Source organism: Cydia amplana, chromosome 4 (assembly GCF_948474715.1).
Source record: "Cydia amplana chromosome 4, ilCydAmpl1.1, whole genome shotgun sequence".
Classification (NCBI taxonomy): domain Eukaryota; kingdom Metazoa; phylum Arthropoda; class Insecta; order Lepidoptera; family Tortricidae; genus Cydia; species Cydia amplana.
Window position 1 is genome coordinate 3,670,642 of NC_086072.1, and position 15,820 is coordinate 3,686,461.

At 37.3% G+C, this 15,820-nt stretch overlaps 1 protein-coding gene across 6 annotated transcripts in view; it reads right to left on the reverse strand.

The window, feature by feature from the left end:
* Nucleotides 1-4,669: 4,669 nt before the first annotated feature.
* LOC134663064 (neuronal acetylcholine receptor subunit alpha-7) overlaps nt 4,670-15,820 on the reverse strand; it is a 184,784-nt gene continuing 173,633 nt past the window's right edge. For 4 of the 6 annotated variants that reach the window (XM_063519373.1, XM_063519371.1, XM_063519377.1 and 1 more), the window contains 3 exons: nt 15,022-15,248; nt 6,678-6,881; nt 4,670-6,153 (listed from right to left, as the gene is read on the reverse strand). In XM_063519373.1, the coding sequence (XP_063375443.1) occupies nt 6,069-6,153; nt 6,678-6,881; nt 15,022-15,248 (516 nt within the window). In that variant the 3' untranslated portion in view covers nt 4,670-6,068. The remainder of the gene's footprint in view (nt 6,154-6,677; nt 6,882-15,021; nt 15,249-15,820) is intronic. The other 2 variants (XM_063519375.1, XM_063519376.1) reach the window with 1 other exon arrangement.

Sequence of the window (15,820 nt, forward strand, 5' to 3'; positions counted from 1 at the left end):
TTGAAATTCAAAATAATATGGAATTTAAAAAGGCTTATGTTATAAAAGTTAGCCTCATCAAGCTAACGAAAACTTTCAAATTGTTATAATATGAAATATGTTACGTGAAATCATTTATAATATTTGTACGTACGTTCAAATGGGTTTATTTACAACACAAGATATCTACATAAAATAAGAGAGCCAAAAACAGAAATCTCCAATAATTATAGTATTGAGAATCGTTTAGATGTCTGCGAGCGATAGCAACCAATGCGACTTAATGGGATAGCCCCTAAGATCCGTGGAATAACAAATGGGGAGCGACCTACCTTCATTAAACGGGCAATACGGCCTACGTCAGACGGGTTCACTCAAGTCTAACAGCCATATTCGAACTTTAAGCTACGTCAAATATTAGATATTGAAACGATATGGATTGGATACGTCAGTGTGAAACAAGTGTCAAAAGTGACATTTCTTCAAACAAACACGTCACTTTTGACACTGGATTGACACTGACTTATCCAATCCATATCGTTTCAATGTCTAATATTTGACGTATCCTACAGTTCGAATATGGCTGTTAGTCGAACCTCCAAATTGTTAAATAAATGACAATGTCGATCGAGGGAAAATATTTGAAAAGAGTATAAATAGACTTGTACCATTTTCAACGTTTGTAGTTACTATTTGATTTGATGTATAGGAGAACCAATACAGATAAAAACATACATATTTATACATTTAAAATCCTTTGAAATAAGGTAAAAAAGATAATCATGGGCTGCAAATTTGCGTAGACCCATTATGAATGGAATTCAACGATGAAGTGGCCATGCACTTACCCAGAGTGTACATATTACATATAATGTTACAATATATATTTTTAAATCATAAGAAGCCTGAAGAGAGATTTTCAAGTTGAGATTAATAAGCCGAGTAATAATGGAGATTTAGAACAGTTTGTATAATACAGCTTCTATTAATTATGTAATTTCAGCCACGTTCATTGTATCAAATAAAATAATTTATTTATTAGTATACAGCGTGAGTGGTAGAGAATGTACATTAGAGTCCAAAATACCTGTTTCGAGATTAAAGCATTTAGTTCCCTATTGTGCAGTGATGAATCATGTTTTCAGGACATACAAAGTGAACTAGTAGTAGTTTATTATATAAATAATTTTATTAATAGGCTGTTTGACTATTGGTATGGTTTTCAAAATCAAAAGCACAGGCAAATTTTGACGAAATAGCCTACAGGTAGACAATAGACATATTATGTCAAAGTTCATATTGAGAACTGTAGGGCTAAGATGGCCGGCTCTTTATCATTTGTCACCATAGCTGTCACGTTCTAGCAAATATGTAAGTGCGAAAGTGACGCATAGCATGACAGGTGATAAAAATGCGACCATGATAGCTGGTCTGATTCGAGTTGTGATTTTACTAAAAATATTGCTAAGACAAACCTTCAATTCATATTTGTATGCCATTTAAACACCGTGAAAAGATTTATGTATATTTAAATATAGACATATTTAATTACGGTAAAGTGTATAGTGGTTCCTTAGTGTTGAAGCGAAATTCGGAAAGAGCTGTTGGTGCTATTGCCTAAAACAAGACGCGAGTTGAGAGAACAAGGCAGGCAACACTGATTACTAAATTTGACTAAAGTTTATGTGAATTGGCCTTCCAACTTCTAATACGTAGATATACAATTCATGTGCAAATTTTCGGAGTTTGTAACTAGCGTTTGAGCTATAACATGGAAATGCATGAATCGTTTTAAAGCTGGCGTGATTTCTTAAAATAGGACAAACCACAAAACCCTACTTGCGCTTACTGGCAGTGTTATATTATTTTTAATCTTTATAAAAAAAAGATATCAAAGTAAACTATACGAAATTGGCACGCGCCATTTCATACGTTGCGTGTTTACAAAATGGCTGACGCCGCATGACCAGGCGGGAGATTGTGAGGAAATTCCGGGAAGTGCGTATCGGACGCGCCTGTTGCCTACAGTTTGTGTATTTTGCGTCAAGATGGTTATAAGTTGCGAAGAGCTGTAAAACTTACTTTATATTGACTTGTTGTCTCTTTGAAAGCTCGTAAAGAAAATTCCTTCCAAGGTTTACCACGCTTCTATTAAACCTACATGGAAAGGCAAATCTCGTCCAAACTTCGCCCGTAACTTGAAAGTTCTCCCATGAATATGCCTCGGCGGTCGAGCTTAAAACATTAAAACTTAAAAAGAGAACTTGTAAAGCCTGCAGATGAAAGTGTGCGTCAGTTCATTTCTGTTTAGTTGTGACCCGGTCCAGAGCAGGCGTTATTTTATAGCATTTATTATTTGTAGAAAATTTTCTACTCGCGTTTAAAATTTAAGTTGAAAACTTATTGTGAGAGTAGGCTCGGGAGTGAAAAAGTGTTTTCAAATAGCTTTTGGTTTCATTAACGTTTAATTTAATGAGATCAATATTTAATGGAGCAATATTGCTTTTATCCAAAAGCAACTTGGCGTCGTTACTTAATTCAAGACGATGTTAAATAAATAAATTTACGAGTCGACTACCACAATCTGTCCTCAACTCTATTTTAATGAGACATTGGGCCGCGACCACATGAATTATAATCGTTTCACAACCTCATAATTTTTTTAACAAAATAAGCTTTTAAAACTGGCTGATACTCCGTCGTGGCGACCCGATGTCCCGACAACATTAACGTTAATTACTTGTTAACAAAGACCCTAGTTCGTTTTTTTTATTATTTTTACAATAAAATCCTCAACGTTAACCTTTATTTATACCCCTATAATCCAACTTAATTTATCATTTATAAACCCTATTTTTTGGCACTAACAAATCTAATTAAATATATATCAATTAATTTTACAATTTCATTTTCCTTATTATTAATTAATTTTGACAGAAATAGGTAGGTAAGTACAGTGTTACATTAACACGTCATTTATGATGGTAAACATAATGTTGAAAAGTATAAGGTTAACTAAAACACTTTGATACATTGGACTACTTATATAAGCTTAATATAGAATTAAAATGTTGTAGCTTTGTAACAAATATACGGAGTTAAAATTTGCTTTCATGATATTAGTTGAGCACCACGCGATCAATTCAAAACTATATTGAAACATCTATATAAAATGGACTAATCGAAAAAATTTGATCCTACGTAAAAGTTATAAAATAATATTAAAGTACTTTAAAATATTCGCTAAATATGAACTAGGTATTAAGTAATATTAACAAACACACATAAACCAAAAAAACATTCAACGATCCCTACTAACGTTGTTCGATGATAAACATAAAACGATTTCTTATTTTAAATTGTATTAGAAAGAACACACCGAGATGCATAAAATTTTATTCTAAACTAGTGAGCTTCCTTAACATATTTCCTTTATAACCATAGCCTTATTTTTATTAAGGGACACGACATTCACTAGGCTATCACGACATCTATAAGAGCGAAATTGAGGAACGGACATAGATTAAGACGTGAATTAGTGTTATTTTCATTAAACAATACGACTATTATACGATATAGTTTAGTTGCTACGATACGTGCTAGAGGGCGTATAGGTCACTACGGGAGCGTGGCGAGCTGTTGCTGCGCGCGTTGCTGCAACCGCTGCAGTGCATAAGGTACACGGGTCGAGGGCACTACCTACCGGAGAGTACAGAGTAGGGCTCGCGGTCGTGTCCGTGTTTCGTGTACACGTGTTCGGTACCCGTTTCCGAACTACACGTACACGGTTTTCTGACCCGTTCTACACGTGTAGTCGGGTACCCGTGTAATTAAGATCCGTGTATCCGTGTACCCGTGTACCCGTGTACACGGTGAACGGAACATAAATACACGCGGGCCTAACCCGTCTTGGCGTGTAGCGGAGATTGAAGTAATGTATATAGCTTTAAATAAAACAAAGATTCAGGATCAGGAGCTCCAATTGGAATCGAATCCGATCAGTTTTATCGGATTTTCAATGTTATTGATATGTATTATACTAATTTGATTAATTTTGTATTGCCTTTGTCATCATTTAAGATATGGGGATATTCATAAATTACGTCATTTCAAATTAGAGGGGGGGGGGGTCTGGACATGGGATGATGTAGAATTGCCCACCCTCGCGCTACAAAGGAAAATATGACATATCCGTTCGTGGTAGTTTCAGTAAGCATAACTAGCTTCTTTTGTATTAGATTATCATTTAGGTTTACTTTCATTATCAAAAAACTACAATGAAGAAAACGAGCTATCAATGAAATCAACGGATACTAAGATACCTATTGTTAATTTTAATATTATTTAGAGTAAAGCTAAAAATATGAATTATTGAAACAAAGTGTACTTGCCTACCTATTAGACATTACCAATCAATCCGATAAAACTGCAAAGTAATCGAATTTTCCAATTCAATCGTATGTTTTCAAGCACGAATCTCCCCAACACGAGAGTGAAGGGTCGAACCCGCGGGTAAATAAGATCCGTGTATACGGGTACCCGTGTACACGGGTACACGAAATACACGGGTACACGGGTAAACGTTTCCGAATCCGGGCGGGTTCGTGTAGTTCGGGTTCTTAATACCGCCGGGCTTAAGAACACGGGTACCCGTGTCAGCGTGTAACACGTGTATCGGGAGCTCTAGTACAGAGCGTGCTGTGAAGACAGGCGTTTACCTTATCAAAACAGATAAATCATTTTTAATTTTTTCTTTCGTGCTGAAACTAGTTAATTACAATAAATTCGCAATTCGTACCAGTAATTGTTCCAAAATGAATAATATTTTTTGCTGCATTTTTTGATATTATGTACAAATACACACGTTAATAATTGATAACTATTATGTACATTATTGATAAACGTTTCCCAAATGCGCCGCTGCCGCGCTCGCTAGGTCGCTAAAGGGACTAGATAAAATAACCACTAGAATGCTCCTAGTACTTCGTGTCGTGCTTATGCTCAATGACTCTAATAAATTTGAATAGGTATGTTCCAATTCATCTACGTCCTTAATACTGCGGTTATGCTCACTTACACAATTAAGATGTAATTGATGATTTAACAATTAGTTTAAGCTTTTGTTTTACAATAATTTTAACTATCTACCATTACTTTGGTTCCATCATGTTAATTGTTTATTTTGTATCAATTCCACGACTAAAACAATTCCTGGAGCTCCAACGGAAATTAAAGGTAAACAAGTGAACCGCGATATACGCGTCGCGTCGCTCGTGACGCGAACTCGCGTATAGATCTATCTTAAAACATAACCGTAACGACGTATTATAAGTCGAGTCTACCAATATTTGATCCTTTATGTTATATACACGTTACTTACTACCCTAAGGTAATGTCAGCATCTGTGATCCCTCATTTGCTTAAAGGATTACGACCCGAGCGGGCGCCGTCCCTCTCGCTTCTAAGATCCCAATTCCAAAATTAACAACTATCTTAAACGCCAATACAAAATATATATGTCGATTGTGCATGTATTAAACTGTATTAAATAAATAATTTGTCAGTAAAATTCTTCAATATCAGTTGTATATTTCGTAAATTGCTTATTAAAATTTTTAGAACAAAAATCTATGCCGCGCGGAGCCAAACCTTTCGAGCGTACCTTTAAAACAATTCATTAAAACCTCTTTTACCTTTAATTAGTAATATTATTAAATTTTTAACAAATTATAATTGTCAACGTTTATCTGTATAACATCCTAGTCAACATCACAATCATTTTATAATTATGTCGGACTTACTACGTAACGTATGTTATTTATATTTACCGTCTTTCGACTTGGTTTAGGGACCGTGTGCGCTTGAACCACGTATTTAGATACAATATTATACAGTTTTAAAATTAGAAGTATCCACTGCGCCACAGGTAACAATAATAGGTGCTCAGTAATAGGTCAGAATGAGATAACAAAGGTGTCGTCAGATTGACCCATTACCGTCCTAGGTGGCCATTTTGATTGGGGCGCAAGGTATATCATAAGTCTAGGTTTAAGCATAGTTCTCTCTCGGTGCGTGGGGCGCGTGCGGCCTCACTGTACGATGATGTGCGGCGCGGACAGCAGCACCGCCACCGTCGCGATGATCGTGAACAGGCTGAACACGAACAGGCAAAACCTGTGGGAAAACGTGTCAAGTCAGATCATCAGAATCATGATCAGCCTGCATAAGTCAGGTGGAGTTCGACGTATAAAGAACATGACAAAGTGACCTGTATATACATCCATTACCCCTGAATGCCAATGTCATGCTGTCCTATTAATCAATTTAGAAATTTAGATGCACGATGTAAGTTTATTAACTGTATCTTTTGACTACCAAGATCATCATTTAAATATAATCCAATTCTAATAAGCCGTTCGTTGATAAATCTTTTGTTTACTCTTAGAGGATATAACCAAACGGAGTAGCCATTAGCAGGGGTTCCCCTCTGTCGAAAATAGGCGGCCAATGGTCATACACAATGTATGGACTGACGTATATCTGACATGGCTATTATTACGTTACGCATACATTTTACGTGCCCCTCCCCCGCAAAAATCGGCAGACTTTTTTGTATAGAAAATTACAGACAAGGCGTCTCCGTTTGGTTATATCCTTACTAGAAAGAGAAATAATTTATACTTAATAATTGCACCAACCTGTCCACAACCATAGCCGCGAACTTCCAATCGCTGATGACCTCCGCCTCCTCGTCCGCCTTCTTCATCCTCGCCGTGATGAACTGCAGCTCCCGCAGTATGAGGTGCAGCTCCCGATGGTGGCCCACGCCCACGTCCTCCATGGTTGACGGTCTCACGAACGAGCGGCGGAAGTCGGTGCGGAAGATGGAGCATCTGGGGGAGCTTGAGAAGTCACTTATTTCGGAAGTAGGGTAGCACTATACGGGCCACCACACTAGCGTCGGCGTCTAGTCAAATCTATGGCTGCTGCTTAGGGTTGCCAGATGGTCGGGATTTGGTGGGATTCTCCCGATTTTTAGCATGTGTTCCCGATTCCCGACAAAGTGAAAATTGTCCCGAAAATCAGCTTCTCCTTATGACAGTAACAATAATTTCAAGTTCCGCACTGTCGTCGAGCGCGTCGGCGAGATATTGGTCTGAGCAAATGACGTAGTGCCAGTAATGTAAAATTTCGTTGTTTTTAATAAGTATAATTACTTTAATTTGAATGTTTTTTTCCCGACATAAGTCCCAAAATCCCTAAAGATCATTCATTCATTATCATTTTTTCCCGATAATAGCGCCTTTCGATCTGGCAACCCTACTGCTGCTCGACGCAACGTTAGCGCAACTGCGCGACGCCATTTTCCATAGCGCTGACTAGACGCCGACGCTAAGACGCTAGTGTGGGGTGGCCCCACTGACAATCCAACCTCTAGACTGAGCTTAGGCCAATTTTTTCATGAAACCGATGCTGCCAAAAATACGGGGTTGCGGGGGGACGAGGTGAGCGAATCCCGTGCCGTGATTGGTCTGTTCAAAGACACGGACCAATCACGGCACGGGATTGACTCGAAGATGGAGTAACGCTACCGGTGTGGCAGAGGGGGTAGCGCGACTATGCTATGTCTAGAGGTTAGATTGTCTGTGGCTGGCCCTACTAGTAGTAGTAGGCGTTGTAGAGAAAAACTCGTGTCAGGTCACGAATATTTGCCGTAATAGTTAAGCATTTATTATGGTGTTTGGTCGAGGTAAACGTCACGCGTAAAGGTAGCGTTATCTCTGATATGATGACAATCTTTTGGATTCTTCACGACAATTATTGTAGGTACATAAGACCTGTATGGCAATCATTATATTTAAAATAAAAAAATATGCAAAACATACTTTAAATGAATTGTCCATCATCATCCTATCAGTCAAAATGCCCCCATCAAGTTGTTCTTAACTTTTGCCAAAAATTGTCGATCCACCTTGTCATAAATAAGTAAGCCGAAACGTTAAAGACTAACAAATTTCAAACAGCGACTTACGTAGTCATCCTGTGATCTTATTGCTCGTAGAACACTTAACCATTAGGCAGAAAATTTCTCGAGTGATAAACCTAGCCGCCAGTGTTTAACTAAACCTATAAGTATAACAGCTAAGGTTTTTTTTATTCTTGTCATTAAATGATGTAAATAAGTTTTTGGCAAAGATTTCATTTTTGGGACACGCTTTTATCGCTGACTGTACTTTTCTTACGACAGACAACTAATACTCATCGAGAGAATTCTAAAAACCCCTAACACAATTAGGTTGCGTTGTTTCATCACAGAGTTCCTATGGCCACCTCCTGTCTCCATCATCAGATCAGCTCGATGGTACCATAATATTGCATTGTCACCCGATTTACATGTGTATGCAAAATTTCAGCTTCCGATTGAGCCGGGAAGTGGATCAAATTTAACTTGCAAGATTCCATTACATAGTTACATACATGTCGACCTAATAAAAGCGTGTTAAAAAGACTGAAAGCCCCTGTTTTAATTAAAAACCATCGTTTAATTCTATGTAGGTACTCACACGCAAGGTAGCAACGGCCAGTTTATTGGTATTTTAACTTCGGAAAAACAATACGCTATAAAAATATCAAAAGCCGTATCAAAACAGGCCGCACAAACAGGACACGTGTTTACTGACTTCTCCGGCTATTTGTTTCTCTTATTGGACATATTTTTGTAAGAATAATATTGGAGTTCGGAAGTCACGGCCTGTGTTGTGATTAGAGTAAATTTATGAGGCCTGAACTTATGACTTGTTCCATAAGACCTAGGGTCTATACACAAGTGAAAAAGTAGTGTAATGAGTCAGGTTCTTAAGTAAGAGATAAATGAAATTTGAGCTTACAAATGCAAATACTTATTTAATAAATTTAAAATATCTGTTTAACAAACCAGTTGGCGTAAGTAGAATAAACGGTGGCGTAAGTAGAAGTTAAAGAAAAAAAGTAAAAATTTAATATTTCCGAAAAGCCACTTACACAGTTCATCTTCCGCAGTCTAAAATTCTTAGAACAAAAAAATATGTAAAAATACTTACTACTTAAATCAGAATGTAAGATTTTACAGCCGGAGGCAAACACAAAAAAAAAGAAAATGAAAATAAACAAAAGAAAAGAAAATAAAAAACAAAAAGTATTCGCGCGGTGAGGATCGAACTCGGGAATTCTGTGACGAGCACGTCTTATTCGAGTGTCTGAACCACCAGACCATGAGCCCGTTGCAAGTAACTGCGAATCTTGTGTCCGTATCAACAAGCTCCTAGTAACAGCCTTTGTAATCAAAATTTGATTCCCGTTCAATGATTTGCCACACAATTGATCACCGTATGCATAAGGGGCGTTCCTAAAAGGCTGCGAACAACATAATAGCAGTATGTGAATACAAGTTAGGTACACTTGAATTGAACGAGTTGCATTCACATACTATAACTAACAATTGCCGGTAAAAACACTTACCCCCTGTCTGGATAACGTTTATGCACTTATTTCAACAATTAATGTACAATATTTCAATAAGTTTACAACCAGATTGCACCAAAAACTGAATTATTTCGTTATAATTTTATCCGCGGACACAGTGACATTCACTCGCCGGACCGGATTTTCTCTCGCCATCGCCACCCTCATTTTGTAAAAATGTCAACCTGACGTAAAACCATGCCAGATATAAGCGATTTCTGAGACCCATAATGCCATCAATCCCAAGATTGAGTAAAAACCATTACAGTAGTTTGTATCTGTTTTATAATTAGATATAGTAGGGTGGGGTAGTAACTTGCGCGTAAAAAATTGTATGCGAATTATTTATGAGAATGGTTGTGTATCTGTATAACATTTGCTTTAAAAAGAATGCTGAAAAAGTAATTTATACTTTTTGTCCCAGCGCGCAGTTGTTCGCAGAAATCTGGTTGACGTAACTGGTGACCGAAGAGCTGGCGGCTACCTCGCACAACGTATCAGCATTGCGATACAGCGAGGAAATGTCGCCAGCATCCTTGGTACAATGCCTCAAGGGCCTATTTTAGATTTAAGCTAGGTTTTAATTTATTTTAGTAATTCCACTGTACATATCTTGTTTGTAAATAAATGATTTATACTTTAGTATAATCAGCGTCATTATTTATAAAAAGATACCCAATTTAGCATCGCATTATAAAAGTATCTTTTACACATTCAGTAACTAACAAGCAATTATATTATATATAAACGAGTCCGGGTGAGCCGGGATCTTTTGGAGATCCATAAGAAATATGATGGAAGCTATGTACTAGTAGGTTTTATACCATTGTTTACTACTGTATTAAATTATATTTTTGTTCTTTTGTATGTGAGGTATTGTCATATAGAAGACTTGTATTGTCTTACCATTCTATGCATTTGAGTTTTTATTTTATTGCCTATTAAAGTCTGCAAACGATGCTATAAATAAATTAATAAATAAATAAATTTAAAAGTGGAAAAATTACTGTCTTGGGTGAGACTTGAACTCACGGTCTCTGGATAGGTACTGAACTTTCCCTAGACTGTAACCATTTGATACAACACATAATATAAAGATTAAAGACAAGGCGAATGAAATATTTCGCCGGTACAGTTTAACGAGAGGAGGATTAGAAGTAATCTCCCAAGTAATTACAATTTACATTAATATTTACTAAATATATTAGCAGCTATGTAAAGTGGAAGATTAAATGGGATAAAGACACGCTCTCCTAATAATTACGAAGATCACCTAGGGTTATAAATAGTAGAGCCGAAACAATGTCAAAGTTTAAATTACCTATTATACTTACTTTACTCTTTGGTTTAAATCCGATAATGTAGAAACTAACAAGGTTTTAACCCTTCGTATGTCTAAGCACTGATCAGTGCGAATAAATTTAAACCTATTGTAATTAAACTTCTTCTTCTTCCTCGCGTTGTTCCGGCATTTTTGGCCACGGCTCATGGGAGCTTGGGGTCCGCTTGGCAACTAATCCCAGGAATTGGCGTAGGTACTAGTTTTTACGAAAGCGACTGCCATCTGACCTTCCAACCCAGAGGGTAAACTAGGCCTTATTGCGATTAGTCCGGTTTCCTCACGATGTTTTCCTTCACCGAAAAGCGACTGGTAAATATCAAATGATTTTTCGTACATAAGTTCCGAAATACTCATTGGTACGAGCCGGGATTTGAACCCGCGAGCTCCGGATTGCAAGTCGCACGCTCTTACCGCTGGGCCACCAGTGCTTTTTTTAAACCTATTGTAATTAAACAATGGATTTTAATTCATGCGAACTGAACAGTGCTTAGACATACGAAGGGTTAATAATAAGAATTAGGTTTAGAAGGTACATGAAGTGTAGTGCTAGTCAGTAGTCTACTTAGTTGTGTTGCAGTTTCTTGTTGTGTCCTACTATGGTTTTTTTTTAGTTAACACTTTGTTTTATTATATCGGGTAGCAAACTTAAGGGGGAGAGATGAGCTGCTACGATTGTCAAAAGGTTTTGTACTTGTTACTATACTGGCACTTAATATGATAAGGGCTCTGTTTTCAAATGTCTTAACCGAGACAACCAAGTTGTCTTATATAAATATTTGATCGAAATAAGAGTATTTTTCCCACTCCTTGACAATCTTATTTCGATCAAATATTTATTTTACAAACTGCATTTTTTTATTTCAGAATCATTATTAAAGGAAGAAATAATATCATTTTCCTCAAAATAATATAAAACATGTATCAATCTCTACTTCATTCCTAATAAAATTTTAGCGGCACTTAAAAATACCTGAATAATGTTTCGGTAAATTAGGTACTGGAATTAATAGTTCAAATTATAATAATAGCTTGGTAGTTAGGATTATATGTACCATAATTATGCCGTGAGCCAAGCGAGATTAGCTTAATGAACGCCGTTAGCCGGCTTAGCCCGTATTGCCTTGATGTCGCATTTTACTAATTACCCAGGAAGCTTTATATATAATTCAAATTTGCATTTGACATCAAAATGATATTTAAATTATGTCATTTTGTTCGCACCTTGCATTCACCTGAGCCATAGACTAGGAATCCTCTAGACGGAGTTTAGAGCAATTATTTCATGAAACCGATTCTGCCAAAAATACGGGGGGTGCGGGGGGACGAGGTGAGCGAATCCCTTGCCGTGATTGGTCCGTTCAAAGACACGGACCAATCACGGCACGGGATTCTGACACTTTGACTCGAAGATGGAGTAAAACTACCGTATATAGGGTAGCGTTACTATGCTCAGTCTAGAGGATGTCTTGTCTGTGGTCTGAGCTCTCACTTTCGCGAATACATGAACGGGTAAGTTCGAGCGAAACGCACACGGGAATGATAGTTTAATAATATCATTTGGATATCATTTTGATGTTCGAGTTATGATGATATATATATCATGATAGTTTACTTAAGCTATAGTATATTTACGTTGCCAAAGAATTTTTTTTAATGGTTGCGAATGCTCATAAGGGCCATTTTATTTAAAGTTGTCCCATACACTTTTATTTTTCAAATTTGGTATATTATTTGTTACTTCTACTCAGAATCATGAGCTCATTTGATCCTAATAGGAGAAAAATAGGTGTCCCAAAATGTTCATACATTTTTCGATCTTTCCGTTCCGTGACCGCCATACAAAGCCTATGAAAAATGGTAACGGAATGCAAATAAAAACCTTGGGACATTTTTTTTCTCCTATTAGGATAGAAAGAGCTTTAAATTAAATGGCCCATAAATATCCCATATTTTAAACTTAGAATTCCGTTCCTGTTCCAAAGTCAACAAAAACCGTTCGAGCAAGTTCCCGGGAGATAGGGATTCTCATTATTTAGGAGCAGTTTCGTAAATTAAAAGCAAAAAGTCGCGGCTGTCACGTAACTTGTAAGCTTAACAAAGCTTCGAAGTTGAGTCGTTTGCCGCTGATTTAAGTCTGCCTTCCCATGGAGAGGCGTGTCCGCCTTTCACAGATTACTAACTTACAATGGCGTATAAGAGTCGCCTAATATAGGTACAGATTTAAAGTCTAGTCATTTTTTTCCGTTTCCATAGGCTAACGGCGCGATTCGGGAAGTGATTTAGAGATTCACTAGATATGAAATAGTAAAGATATGTGACGTTCCACGGTAAAAGGTAACTTATGGCGGCTGGCGCTTACGCTATTATTAACGCCGCTCCAATATTCAGCCGGGGCAATTGTACCTTTTGCCGTGGAACGTCACATATCTTTACTATTTCATATCTAGTGAATCTCTAAATTATTTCCCGAATCGCGCCGTAACACAAATGGCGTCATATTATGTGAAGATATACGTCAGGAACGTTTATATTTATGATCATCAGAATTACCTACAAAAGACACAACTTTTGTTTTTCTGTGTGGGTTACAACATATAAGACGACGCATGGTCACCACACCCATAGGTCCTGCCATACTATTTAATTTTGTATCTGGACATAACCAAAGTTTACCAATGCCCAAGATACACTTGTTAAATTGAATACATCTATCTGTACCTTTGAGCAGCACCCAAGTAGGTACCCAGGTAGGTAGTAACAAGTATTGTAGTGGGCATAAACATTATTATACCATTAATATGTGCAAATACAGCTTGGCAAAAAAGAGTAGAAATTAAAAAGTGGCAACACTGTAGTGTCGTCCCGTTTTCTTATATAAATTGGTTTGAAAGGGACGACACCATACACTACATAAATATGCGCAGCTCATATCAATAATACCTTCTTTACATATATCAGAGCACCTAAATGTGTTAGGTGACTGACCGCGTAACTATATTCGTGTCCTCCACACTGTCCTACACAATGTGGAGTCTATACGACGTAGTCTACGCTACCTACTTAAGTACCTGTATGTTAATTTGTGTGCTTAGTAAAATAGCACGTTGATGAGGTTGCGTTTTAACTAAAATACGAATTGCCTCGGCGCTTTAAGCGCGATTATGCGAGTGATTTAGGCCCAACTAGCTGAATAGAGTATGTGTAAATCAGGCTTATGGAATTCGTATAGACGTTTGGAGTAAATGGGGCTTAGGGCGGTAAGTGGTGTTTTAATAACGCTTTTAATGTTGGCAAAATTAAGCTTTTACTCTTACTGACGATGTGTAAACTGTACGCTTTAAATAGTATTGAATTAAGTAGGTATTAAGTATAAAAGGCTTCCAAGCAATGTATTTTTTTTGTGTTTTTTGTTGTCTATATGGTTATGGAAAAAAACAGTTGTGCATACATTTTGTGCCTTAAAGTTAGCAAAATTTTAGGAACTACTATTTTAATCATTAGGGGGAGGTTATTGTTTTGTGGCTAAGATAATAAAATCAGTGAAATTAAGTACATATAAAAAGACATACGTCTGCTTAAGCCTCTTACAAGATAGACCGACAATCTATTGAATGGGAGGTTTACGGTAATCTTTGGATGGACGCGAACATGACGAAAACATCATGGTCATTATGGATCTTTGGAGGATTTATATCAGATTATTTTGGTTTCGTAGATACACATAGCACCTTACTGTGGATGTGGCAATTCTGTGGAAAATCACAATGTCCACAACTTGATGAAAAATCAAGAAAAACCTCAAAGCGTATGCCTAAATATGTCACCAAAGATAACCCATAGGACAGACGGTCCTGACGAGTACGTACAAGAAAGTATTGCCAACTAAAATGAGAAAGAGGCTAGAATAAAGAATGACTCACGCTATAACGGTCCGGGCCCCACCGAGGCGTTCAACACTTCGTTTTCTAAAGTGTCATTCAATAGAACTTGCTAACTATGTAAACAAAAGTTACTAGTAAATTGACATTCAGTGTCAATTTTAGTATGTGTGGCGGTTTGTTTACATAGTTACCAAGTTCTATTGAATGACACTTTATAGAAAGCGTCACGTTATCACCGATAGAAAACGATGTGTCAGACGTCTCGACCCGAACCCGGACGGTCATGGGTCATCTTTAAGTCATTAATAAGCATCTTACCCTGGCCCGAGGTTCCCCGTCGACGCCGTACTGTTAGGCGCTCCCGGACCATGCCGAAAGTCGTCATCTATGTCCAGCACGTTGGCCAGCAGCGACTTCGACGAGCGCTCCTTCAGCTCCAGCTCTCGCATCCGATTGGACAGCATGATGGTCTTGCGCGTGATCTTCTTGCCCGGCCTCGACATCCGCAGTATCCATGGTAACCATTGCAGGAGCACGGATTTTATCTGGGACAAATCAAGCTTGGTGCTGTTAAAATGTCTAGGTTTATACTTATTTCAAGAATGATCAGTGTGGCCAAATCAGTGTGCGAGTAATAAATTTTGTACAAAGTTCAGGGGGTCATTTTCAATTGATTACTATCGCTGCTTTATTCATACAGACAGCAAATGCATACTGTTGTTTAATAATGTATAGAATCATTCCGCAGACGTATTAGGTCGCACTGATCTAATGTCAATTGATAATATTTAAAAAAAAAATGTTCTTCCCACAAATACCGCAAACGCCTTTTCTGTCTTTTAAGATTTATACACCCTACTTAAAACAATGTATTTCTAGGGTCTCAACCATTTCATTATATACTCAAATAGCATCAGCTTCCCTTAATGAGCGTTAAAGGTACCTAAACGATTTTCCCTTTGTTTCCCATAAAGTTTTATGTCATAATGTATTGTTTGTCATATTATCATTCGTCATAAAACTGAAACCGTTAACTTTTCAGGATTTTTGTAAGGTTATCCTATAGATAGGTTAGATTATTTTATAGCAATCCTGAAAAGTGACGCGTTTCTGAAGC